This window comes from Malurus melanocephalus, unplaced genomic scaffold, assembly GCF_030028575.1.
Source record: "Malurus melanocephalus ecotype Western Australia unplaced genomic scaffold, MMel_1.1 scaffold_196, whole genome shotgun sequence".
Taxonomy (NCBI): domain Eukaryota; kingdom Metazoa; phylum Chordata; class Aves; order Passeriformes; family Maluridae; genus Malurus; species Malurus melanocephalus.
The window spans coordinates 1,353,989-1,366,449 of record NW_026623428.1 but is presented as its reverse complement, the minus strand read 5'-3'; the positions used below and the strand labels follow the sequence as shown (position 1 = coordinate 1,366,449).

Below are 12,461 nucleotides of genomic sequence, written 5' to 3'. Positions count from 1 at the left end.
GCAAAATCCCACCTCCCAAATAAAACACCCTAGCTGGACATCACTGTCAGAGGGAAATATCCCCCCAGCAAGGGCAGCTCCTCCATGGGGCCCAAAGGATTCAGGCTTCCAGCTCAGCAGGGATGTAAATATTTGCAGTACCAAGGTCCTGCAGAAAGGCAGCTCAGCACAGGAAAGAGCTGTCAAACATACCTCTAGGTCCTACTAAATCATATTTTCCTATTAATTTTTTTAAAAAATCATATATACTAGCCTTTCATTCATGTCATTTAGAGAATGTGCTTTAAATCTCAGTCAAATTAACAGCGACAGGAGCTATAAATCCAACCTGATTTAGTGACAATATTTTTTCTAAGCATGCAGTATAAATTCACAACTACGAAAATTAACTCTGAAAGTCTGAGAAATTCTGAAAAGCCATTTAAAAGCCTTTTCCCAGGAGGCCCTGGGGAAATAGCTCAGCAGAGCTGAGGGGGGGCCTGGCAGCAGGGCTGTTTTGATAACCTTCAGTGAAAGGGACCTGAGAATATTAACCATTACTGGAGGCTCTGGAGGAAAAAATTGCTGCAGCCCTCCCTGCTACTTTTCCAGCTCAGATGGAGCTGTGAAAACGTGGCACCTGGGATGGGGATGGGAATATCTCTAAGTTATTGCAATACTGAGAAAAATTACTTTTAAAAATAAAAAATGTTTACAGGAGCTTGGTGCTGAAAGGTTCAGGTACCAGGTGGGTTTGTCCCAGCATGGCTGGGTGCCCTGGTGCATGTTCTGCAGCAAAGTTCCAAACACTCCTTTCTGCTGCTCTGCATGTAGACAGGAGATGCCATAAATGTGGAAAAAATACAAGAAAAAGGAGATCCTCCGAGCCAGCTGGCAAAAAGCACTGACAAACACCTGGAGATGCTGCCAGCAGCTTTTCAAGACCCCATGGGTGCCAGAGCTCTCTCTGACCTGGCAAAGGACAAACTGGGCAACCAGTTTAATTTGGCTCATGGGAGAGCATGGCACAGCCAGCTGTCATAATAACAAATGGTTTGGAAAGAGTCTTTCCTCAAACAAATAAGTAACACCGTGTAAAAAAGCATTGTGCCATTCCCTGAATTAAGTTTTATGCAACTCCATCCCAGTTTCTGTCAAGTGATGTCTGTTTATATGTAACCACCTTGGATAGGCTTTTAAATGTGATTTATACATAGTTTGCTCCCTTTTTTTTCAGGTGAAAAAGGTGCGTTGTCTGCACTGAGAGTACATTTCAATGTGAGGTAAATTAATTGGGAAAAAAAATCAAGTAAGTTTAAAATAAATAAATGCAGAAGTTAAAAGTTAGTAGAGAAAAAATTAGTTTCTGGATAAGAAATTTCACAATCTCACTTTCAACAGACAATTAGAGGAAAAAGTAATTACAGGGTTTGCATAATCTGACCAAACCCAGAGCCCTGCTAAGCAACAGTGCCAGCTCCCACAATGTGCTCGACAGATACCAGAGCAACTCAGGGCTTTTGAGGGGGGAAAACACAAAGTGCTTTGCACAGGCCCAGGTCTGGAGACTGTCCACTACAGCAATATTGGCTAAAAAAGTAAATATACTGGATTACCCTTACATATATATATTTCACGGATTAATTCGAAATTATTGAAAGATTAAGTAATTYGCTTAATTAACACTAGTACATTTTGAATAATTTAAATAGTATTAAATATTTAAAACAGTTTAAGTTGTTGAAATAATTTAAGTGCATATATTTAGTATAGGTACTCAGAGCTGCACAAGATGAAATGCAATTCTCTTTTGGAGCAACGCCCCAATACATGAGGTATTTGCCATGCTGGCTGCAGAGATGGCCATCAGAAACACAGAGGCAAGGCCAGAGGGGTCTGGAGAGGGAACTCCAACAGCTTCCCAAACCAAAGAAGGCCAGTGGGAAACCGGTGCAGGTGAGACCCCAAGGTATGGCAGGAAYAAGCACAGCCCAGGGTCAGGGATGGCTCCAGGGCAGACTTGAGCCATGGGGACTGAGGGACAGGTTGAGTGTGCAGGTTGTGAGGGGCTCCAGGATATCATCCCCAAAGACCCCTTCTCCTTGCCCATTGAGATGTCCARATGCATCCCACCAAAACAGGCAGGGGGATGGAATGCTCTGGAGTCACCATCCATGGTAACTGCTGTGCTGAAGGGATTCACCTTCCACCACCCCCCAAAATGTCCAGCGAACCTCCCAGAAGTGCCGTGGGTCCCAGCAAGTGCTCGCAGGTGGCAGTGCCCTGGGTSCCCGGGCAGCAGCAGGGAGGGCTCAGCCGGCTGCCAGGGCACTGACACATCCACTGCAGTGATCACTGACAGCTCGGGCCAGTTGAGGAAGGATGGAGGAGTTCCCASTGGCACTCACAGGTACTAATGGGTCAAATCCTACTGCAAACCACCACCAAGGAGAGAGACTATAAACAAAGAAACAGAACTTGAGTTCAACCATATTGGTAGAAAAGCAYTTCTACATTGCTAAAGGGAAAAAACTGATGCCAGTCCTCTTTCTRTCGTGAGGAAGAGCATCTTGTACCATTGCAAGGCTACCCAGCAGGAGGCACTGGGACACCAGTAACCAGTACACAACACCCCAGCCCCACAGCTGCCTAAGGCAGTCACTGCACTCAGAAACTTCTGTCAAGGTGCCAAAAGCAGAGCAGGATGTTCCCCCAAGCACCGCTCTGGGCCCAACACAAAGTCAGTCCTCAGCTGCCAGAGCTGCTGGAGTCAGCTGAATGTTGTTGTTCAAAATCAACCCTGCCAAGAAGCTCTTCTCATCACCACCACTGGCTGCTTGCTGTCCTTAGCAAAGTAATTTTTGTGGCCACTCCACAGCTCTCAGTGCTGGAGCCAGGCGGAGTTGGTCACTTGAATCAGAGCTCAACTTTTACTGGAAGTAACCCCAGCCACAGTAACAACCGGGGTCCCTCAACTTCACAGACAGCTCCTGCAGATCTCAGGTGTCGTTAAACCAAGACCGGGGCAACAAGCCAAAAAAAGGCCAGACACGATCAGGGTGACTGGGACACAGGAGTTACAGAGGTGAGACACTCTTGAGGTTTACTCACCCCAACAGCTGTATCCAGGTTTTTTTTGTTTAAAAACATTCAATAGAAGGCTCACACTGAYGTAGCACAAGGCTAATGAAACACAGTTAACCATAAAAAGGAAATAATCTGATAAACCTGGGGCAGGAAAGTCCTTGGCAGCCACTSCATCTCAGGTTTCACCGGGGCTTTCAGCAAGGGAGTGTTTGGGAAAACATCTGCTGGTTTCCATGGCTGTKCCTGGAGGTGCTGGCCCCAGGTGCAGGGAGACACCTTCTGCAAACAAGYGCAGGGATCCCGGGGAGCACTGGGAGCAGCCCGGGATCACAGCCCAGCTGGCAGCTCCAGGGGCACAGCGCTGCCCTCGTGCCTGGTCTGTGCAGGGGCAAACCAGCACCCTGTGTAATGGCCACCCACATTGTGCCCACTACACCTCGTATGTTTATGCCATGCCCTAAACTTCTGCCGTTTTGTTTTAAGCTAAAAAAAAGCTTCAGAGGAAAAAAATTAATGGTGCTGAAGTTCTGCCCAAATTTTCATGGCTACCTCAAAGCCCACAGGGTCTTTGGTCTGCCTGCTGTGTGATATAATTTCAATCTAAACTGTACTGACTACATATGAAAASAATCCGACGTTGTATTTAACATGCACATTTTAATGAAGCAAACATTTCTATTTAATAAGTTATAAGATACAATTTTACAATCCTGCATTTTATTCCAGTTTATTTTGTTTTACTTTCTAGTTTACAATGTAGTGAGCATTTCACATTAAGGCACAAAAAAAGCACAGTAAAAAAAAAACCCAACCTTCCTTTATTTTCCCAATTACTGTGCTGGAGAGTAGTGCACCCACACATAACTACAGAACCGTAAGCATGAATCCTCCCGAGGGACAGTGACATTTCAACAGGTTTTCAGCAAATCCTACCTTCTCCAAATTGTCRAGTTTGAGCTCATCAGAAGAGTTTACTAAAGCCCAAGCCACTGACAGTAATTCAGATATGCACTTGGGAAGTACTATGGAGTAATCCGGGACAAACAGACAAGTTACAAGGAAGTTTCCACTCCTGAACCCTCAGCAGCAACGCCTGTTGCAGCACAAAGGGGATTGCAGGAGAGATGAGTGTGCTTCAGGCATGTCCTTGGACTAAGATACAATAAAACACCTTGCACCAAAGAGGGGTTTGTTCATTGATATTGCTATTACTGGTATTGCTATTATTGGTATTGCTATTACTGGTAACKCCACAGACCCACCCTCCCATCCAGATGTGGGTCCCATGCCCAGGATGGCTTMTTTGCCCCCTCTCAGCCACTGGCCTGGCCCACAGCCTCCAGGGGAACCACTGGTCATCTTCCCAACACACCGTGGTGCTCTGGACTGCAGYAACTCTGGGTCACACAGGTGACAGCCATACCTGGCTCAGCAGGTTCAGGGGCTTTACTTAACCCAGCCAACACAGGGCTTGCTCTTAAATCAAAAAGAGGTGTGGGGGGTGGTTACCTGTAAAGTTACAGAAACATCACCAGCATCCCAAGCTCATTAAAAACCACATTGCTAGCATCATGGCCAAAAAGCTACCTGTCTATAGAGTTACAAAGCGTTAACATAGAAAGGCTGAAAGCTTCCAGGAAGTCATTTTCAGTCTGCTTTTGGTTTGCTATAAAAGATAATTTTTTTCTAAATGTAAACCATTAGCAAAGCATTTTCAGAAACATTTTAAATTTGAGTGGTAAAGCTACTCAGAGTAACTTTTTATAATGTTAAGCGTTAAAATTGATCAAGTATACAAAGGCACCTATTATAGTACCAGTTTTACCTCATTTCTTTACAGAAAAGAATTTGAACTGGGGACAGCCCAAGTCATATTCCATAACTAAAATGTAAAGTCTCCAGTCAAATAAAATCAGTAGTTAAGATACCCAATTACAAAGACAAATTCCAGTTTTCAATTAACATCTAGAGTCTTTAACATCCGCAAGGGAAATTAGTGTCTAGTCATCCACATGATTCTCCAAACATTAACAGTGACCCAGACAGTACTACAAAGGTACAATTTGAGGAGATATTAAATAGATTGACATTAGGTTGGTAAGTAGGATAGAAGTGAAATGCTTGTAAAAACAGTTGCAGAGTTTATGTCTGACTATTGAAATGTGAGCTGTGTGTATCTAGAAACTGCATTTTGCAACAGGACTGCACCCAGAACAACTCTACATCTGAACTGCAAAGGCAGAGATGGCCTGACGCTCGGCGGSTTTATGGAACGGTGACATGGAAGGGACTCCCGGGAATGTGCTGGTCACCCCACTTCACTGCCAGGACATAGTCACCCCTTTCCTTGACCACGTAGGTGACATTGTACTGRTGGCTGCCCAAATGCTTGATGGACACCTCTTCGCAGGGTATTGTAGGTCCGTGGACGCCAACTAACAGCATGTTGGAACCTACAGCAAGACACACAACTGTTAATATTCCTGAGCTTAAACAAGCCAGTGCTCTTGTACCATAATACATTGGCTCTGTAACACATGGATTTTGTTATTTAATTCACAGAGTGGTACCGGAGCCATACCTGAAATTAATTTGGTATAAGAAGGAATTTTGTGCTACAAAGCTTTTAACCTCATAGAGGCGAGGTTTTATCTGTGCTTTTTTTCCAGATCTAACAGGTTACCACTCTCTAAGTGGAGCACAGGACACAATCAATGCTGCTGGTGAAAACAAGCTAGCACTGCTTTACAAGTACTTCATCAGAAGTTAATAGCAGGGACCAGTGGACACAACTGGCCTCTAATTCACCACCACAGAGCTCCCAGATATTGATGATGATGATGAGCATCAAAAGGTTACAAGAACACCATACATTACATGCTACAATGCACCACAAGTTTGGCATCCTGYTTGTTCTCATGCCTTAACCCTGTGGTTCCTTCAGGAGCACCTGGCTCAGATGAAGCCATTTGGAGAGGAACTGGTATCTTTACAGCCTCTGYATTAGGACTGACTTGGTGAGCACAGTATAGTATTTAGCTTTTCTTTAGTACCAGATCACTACTTCAAGCTCTGAATTTTAACTCTGCAAGTTGGTCTAGGGAAAAAAATGCCCTGGTAAAACACCCACCGTGAACATCCATCTGGTTCCTGTATACATACCAGCTTTGCTGCAGTCCACAGAGAAGGAGCTTTTCTGACCCACAAAAGCCTTTGAGAGTCCTGCTCCCCGGGAAACCACTTTGCTGGCATCCGAGGTGGATTTGGGAATGGCGCTATAGCAAGTYTCAGTCGATGACCTTGTCACCGACTCCACCAGGATGGAAGAGGTTTCGTTGGCACTGCCCAGACTAACCAGTCGCTGCCCTGGAAACAGAGAAGGTTTCAGATTTGCCCCATCTGAAAGGMATTCACAAGGAGGTTTTGAAACCCTCCTAATGACTAGCATGCATTCTGCATCCAAAATGCATTTTTGGAGAGGAGCAATTTCCTACTTGGGTTTTTAAGCTGACATCTTCCAGCACCACTGGCAACAATCCCATCCCAGAGCCCTCAAGTGGCTAAAGGACCACAGGAACTTCAGGATTCATTAAGCAAAGCTGGCTGCTTAAGAAGAGTTAATTGTGCTCCAATCACCAAATGCCAAAAATGAGTTGGCAGAAAAGCAGGTGCAATTTTGCAATAAACCGTTTTGAAAGCAGAGCGTGTCCCAGCCCGGGGTGCGCAGTCCCTGCCACCCTCTCCCAAGAACATCACCATGCCACGGGCACCACGAGAGGGTTCACTAGCTCGGGCACTAGTAGAGATGAGCTCCAGCTGTGCTTAAACACAGTGCTGGAGAGAGAACAAGCTTCCTAAATCAGCCTTCCTCACTTCATCTAGAAGCCTCCCAGACATGAGTAACCTTTGGCTAGGTGATACCTGCACCAAAATGAGACCAAGAGAGGCAACAGGTGAGCAGGTTTTAGGCTTTGGGGGTGGGAGGAAATGGGTAAGTCACATTTCCCTGCTACCAATGCAACACCCTAGCTCTAGATCAGGACTTAATATCAYCCCAAAGAGCTGTTTAATGGCCCATCACTGAGTCGAGCTGACAAGTTCCATGACTACTGTTTTTGTAGCTGCTCCTGAGATCCCTCATCGAGGATTTGGAGGTAATGGGGAGAAATATTTTGCTTCTCAYGTTTTTGGGCATCTAAACTAGAACATCACTTTGTCTTGGAGGGACATTTTTGCTGAATGACATGAACTGCTTGAGGCACAGAGTAAATACTAATTAGCTTTTTACCTGTAACCTTTGCCTTGAAGGGGCTGCCCACTATGTGGTTAGGTCCACCATATTTAACTCCAATTAAATAGTTTCCTGGAGCCATGGGTGTGTACATGACTTTGTAACCTTCTGSAGTTTCCTGGCAGTCCATTTTCACCTTTGATGGCCCTTCAATTGTAACAGAGAGGGTACCTGGACCAGCCTTGGTCGTGTTAATGAAAAACTCCGAYTGCAGTCCTAGAAAGAYGTAGCACAGTGAGACACACTCTTCCTCACACCCGACGTCACACATGCAGCCTCAGGCATTAAATAMGGGGTAATTCAGTGCAAGAACAGGCTGCCCAGGGCTGTGGGCAGGGAGGGACATCACATCCACCCCAGCAGCCTCACACAGGCCAGCCCCAAACGGAGCTCTGCACCCTTGGCAGCCTCYCTGGCTCCATCCTGCTCCCTCCTCCAGTTAGGTTATGTGACCATGTGGGAGAAGGGGTCATGAGAGCCTTTCAGGACAGAAATGGAAATAATTTGGAATCAAAAAACTGGCTTAGAGAGAAAACAAGAGCTAYTTTGCTGGGCATCAGAGCCCACACCCACACAGCTCCAGCTTGGCTAGGTTTGGGAGAGCTGGGAGCTGTCTCGCTGCCTGGACTGTAAATCAGGAGTGAAGAGACCACAAGAAAGCAGGAGAGACAAGGGACAGGAGACGGCCTGGAGGAGATGGGTGTTTGAACTGCTTGGCAACAGCACTCCAAGCAGTTTGTGGAAACAAAAGCTTGTTTAATTACAGCATCTGGTTAACACAGCTGAATTATTGCTGCTAATACTAAGCCAATGACACAATGCCAGCAACACAAGAAAAAATTAAGTAAGGCTTTCAGTCCCCAAATAATTTACTGTCAGACTCTGGCCTCAAATATTTATGATCTTTGGGCTGTTGCATGAGACACTGTTGAGGAGGAATAAAGTGCTCAGGCTCACTGAAAACCAGAACGGCCATGGGAAAGTTTACTGCTCTTGCAATGGAAGCATGCAGACGTGGGAATAAACTCGGGAGGAGTTTCTAGCCTCCCCACAAAAGAGGCTGCTGTGTTGCAATGCTGGAAGAGCCCAGCTCCCACAGMGCATTGTGCCATCTTCCAGTGCTCCAGCAGCCCATCCCCCTGACACTGCCTGCCYGGGAGATCAGGCATCAGCCCTGCTCAACTGCAGACAAGTTAATTCTCAAAGCCAGCAAGCTCCACAGCTTCTCGCTAAGAGTTCTTGCTCCAGAGGCACTGCTTTTCCTGTGCCCCAAATGAAGGCTCGCATTGTTGGAGGCTGCAGACGCTCAGCCCTCCCGGGGGGAYGTTTCAGGTGCTCAGCCACTGGCTATTGAAACCCCTACACTGGGCCATTGTTCAGCAACGCTGCTCAGCAGCTCCCAGGGTACCGCACTTTTGGCAGTGGTCAGRATTCAACAACAGGGCACAGAGTAGCTTTGCTGAAATTCAACAGTCTATTTAGATTAAAAACAACCCCAAGCACCTTTATAGATGAAGAAATATTCCCCTGTCCCTGATGCATCACTGGCTGGTATTAATGARTGCTTTTGTTTCCACCTATTAAAGCAGCACAAGCTATATCTTTATTTTATAGAGTGTATCTGCATGTTTCCAAAACCAACTGCTTGGATTCCTCAGAACAGCAGAAGCTTTGACTGAGTAACTGCAGTATTTTTTTTTCACAGTGAGAAAAAAGGTATGAAATGGAATCCACAGGAGACAGCAGTGGATAGGATAAGATGAAGTAACTATTCCCTCACACAACAAAAGGAAAGAAAAATAATCAGTTTTACCCTGCTATTTACCTGTGTGTGTGGCCTGAAATAGCACACAATTAAATAAATCAAAGTGCATATCCTGGAATGTTTTCATACTTTCTTACTAAGGCCACAAATCATAGAAATGAAAAAACAAACCYTAACCCTACATTCTTGAGCTGAGAACTATCAGATGAGGCAGTCACAGCAGACAAGGAGGTGTCAGATTTCCAAGAAGAGACTGTTCACGCTGCATCTGGAGCATGCATAGCACACTACCAACAAAACAAACCACCTTCTCCCTAGGCTTTACCCATCCTACTGCATTTCATTTGAGCTTTCTTGGAGGTGCAAGAACTGAAGGGAAGGTAACAAGGTACATCCTCATACTCACTAAAATGACACAATTTAAACAAGATTCCTTCATTTAGACAGCCAACTCAGAGCCTGTTCACGTGTGGAAGGGAGCCAGAGCATCACTGGAGCTCGAGGGACCACCGACATGGAGCTAAGTTARGCAGCAGAGCTGTGGCCCAGCTGCTAACGAGCAGTTCAGTGAACGCGTGCTGCAGTTGCTGATTTACAGAAGTTTTTAGTTTGTTAAGGGCTCAGTATAGGCTGCAGATTGTGAGTGATGGTTATAAGATATGAGGAGCATGCTAGAGAGCAAAATGAGCCTGTGCTCAGGTCAGCAGAGGATGTGGGTTAGTTCAGCTGCCTTAGCAGGTAAAGTCATGTAAAAGTATGCCTCGAAAGAGGCTCTGTGTGTCTCCAAGGCCARGGGAAGCAGCTCTGCAGAGAAGGGTTACCCGTGGTGCCGCTCTCCAGGCCGGAGCCGTAGGCTGTGACGAGGGCGGGGTTGCCCGCCTGGCCGGGCTCACCCACGCGCACTTTGAAAGGGCTGCCCACCACGTGGCTCCCGTTGAACTTCACATCGATGGAGTGGATGCCGTTCTCGTGGGGGATGAACCGAACGGCGTATTTATCTGCAAGAGAGAAGAGGCCCTTCTGACAAACCAGGAGCAACAATCCAACCATAAACCACCAATTAAACCCAACGCAGAGCTGGTTAGCAACGCAAGCTTCTGAAAGGCTTTTTTTTTGGTCCCAGCCTAGGTGAACTCAGCTACATGAGCTGCTAAGCTTCCATTTAAGCAGGAAAATGTTGTTTTYATCACAGAATGTTTTACAGGTTGCATTTTCACCTTGTTCACTAGGACTTGATCTCAGCTGTCATCTAGCCTGCAGYGTGAGTTTTAGGGTTATTTGTTTAGTTCTCGTGCACTAAACATGAGAACTGAATCACAGCCCAATCTGTTGACAGCTGAGGGAGCAGTGCAGAGAAGAAAAGCAGCTGGTCAGAGCAGGCCAAATCTTAGCAGCAAGCTGAGCAAGCTGCTCTGACACCACACCTTTATTTAATGAAGTCATTTAGCAATTTGCTGATATTTCACATTTTTGATTGCGTGTTAACTCAGAGGAGGGACTGATCTCCCCCAGCTGGACAGCTGCTGTCTGTTCATAGCACAGACCATAACTCATACAGGCTTCTAGTGAAAAAGAAAAGCTCATTGCTGAAACAGGTGTTGAGCTTTCTGTAGTGTTTGCTTATAGACAGCTTCCTTGACATTTCACGTGAAGGAGTGAGTGTGAGTTAAAAATAAACTATTAGTCAAAGATGGAAGCACAGCTTTGAAAAATAAACTTCTTTCCTGGTTAAATTCAACAACCACATCRTATTTCATTTATTATTAATGTCACTATACCTTCACTGGCAAGCCAAGACACAAATATCTTCTTCTTACACAAGTTGGGGCTCTATCCGTTTGTGGAAAAGCACAGACAAAACCCTGATTTAACAGCTCTTGACACCAAAAGCCATTTTCCAARCAATGTGCTCATCCCTGGGACACACTATTCACAAGCCAAAGGAACTGAATTCCCTACGGGCAGCAAGTGCTTTGGAGGTCATGCAGTTGTTTTGATCACCATCAAGCCGTGCTCACCTGGCTCCAGCTCAGACACATGGCACTCTTCGACAGCTCCGGAGGGGCTGTGGACTTTAGCATCGATCTTGCCCTTTGCCCCRTTCAGCCTTATAGCAAAGGATGCTGGCTGATTAACTTTTAATCCAGACTCCTGAGAATGCAACAGTCAGATTATCAAATTTAAACTTTCATTTCAGACAGCATGAGATTTGTGGCAGGGAAATAACCACTTCAGCATGAGGGCTTTTTAGATTTTAACAAAAAGCATAAAGTTGTGACTTGCATTAACTCTCAAATCAGAAACTCTCTCCCTCTTTAGGGGGTGGCTGATTCAGGAGTCACCCATGTTGGCTAGGCTGACTTTTCCCATGGTAACAGACTGTTTTTGGAAGCCAGACGATTGTGCCACATCAAAGAGAGGCAGGTTTACAATACTAGTCACCCATTATCACTGAGGTCAGCCCTTGGTATTCAGGCAATTGATTTAAAGGATGCTTAAGATGTAGCTCCATTTTCAGCCCAATCATTCATTCCAGATTCATTCAGGGAAAAGCCTCTGATAATCCAGTTGTCTGAAAGAGTAATATGCATGTTTATATTTGCCACAAGAGGCTGCATTTAGATCGCCACCACAAGACGTCTTAAACATGAGAAAGTAATTTAAAACAYGAAACCAGATGTTGTGGTGCTGTCAGGCCATCGGTGGAAGGYGAGGCAGCTCCCCATCTGAGCCACAGTGGTCCTCGACCAGCACAGACCATGCAGCTATCCAGCAGTAATAGCTCATGTTTAACATACTTTACCTGATTTTGTTTTCAACTAAATCCTGAAGAGRGAAATAAATGCAACTGAGTAGAACTGAGGTACAATGTATAAACAAGTCCCTGATGTGGGTTTAGTGGAGGCTGATGCTGCACAATGCACTCCGTTACCAAATACTCAGCTTTATCTGCCTCTCCAGGATTTAATTGAAGAGAGTATTCCTGTCAAAGAGTCTTTAAATGAAACACAAGGCAAACATCAATACCACAGCGACTAATTAACGCCCTTGTAACTCCTGGTTCAAGAGATACTATCAGATCAGGCTGTCATGGTTCATTTACACAGCCGAGGTGGAGAATTCCTGCAGCCCAGGCAAACTGCTGGGGATCACAGCTGGGACATAGCCAAAAAAAAGCCTCAACTGAAGTACTAATCACCGTTCAAGGAGCACTGAGGTACAGTATATTTAGACACAGATTCTCAGTTTCACATCCAAGCTTCTGGCTTTGGAGATTTCAGTCAGGCCTTTAATGTTACTYGTATTTTAATGCCTGTAACCACACACACACACAAATTA

At 45.4% G+C, this 12,461-nt stretch overlaps 1 protein-coding gene across 1 annotated transcript in view; it reads right to left on the bottom strand.

Moving 5' to 3' along the window:
- Nucleotides 1-3,710: 3,710 nt before the first annotated feature.
- Nucleotides 3,711-12,461, bottom strand: part of FLNB (filamin B) — an 86,594-nt gene continuing 77,843 nt past the window's right edge. The window contains exons 44-48 of the mRNA XM_057373421.1: nucleotides 11,141-11,273; nucleotides 9,944-10,120; nucleotides 7,355-7,573; nucleotides 6,229-6,432; nucleotides 3,711-5,519 (exon numbers count right to left, since the gene is read on the bottom strand). Of these exons, the coding sequence (XP_057229404.1) occupies nucleotides 5,332-5,519; nucleotides 6,229-6,432; nucleotides 7,355-7,573; nucleotides 9,944-10,120; nucleotides 11,141-11,273 (921 nt within the window). The 3' untranslated portion in view covers nucleotides 3,711-5,331. The remainder of the gene's footprint in view (nucleotides 5,520-6,228; nucleotides 6,433-7,354; nucleotides 7,574-9,943; nucleotides 10,121-11,140; nucleotides 11,274-12,461) is intronic.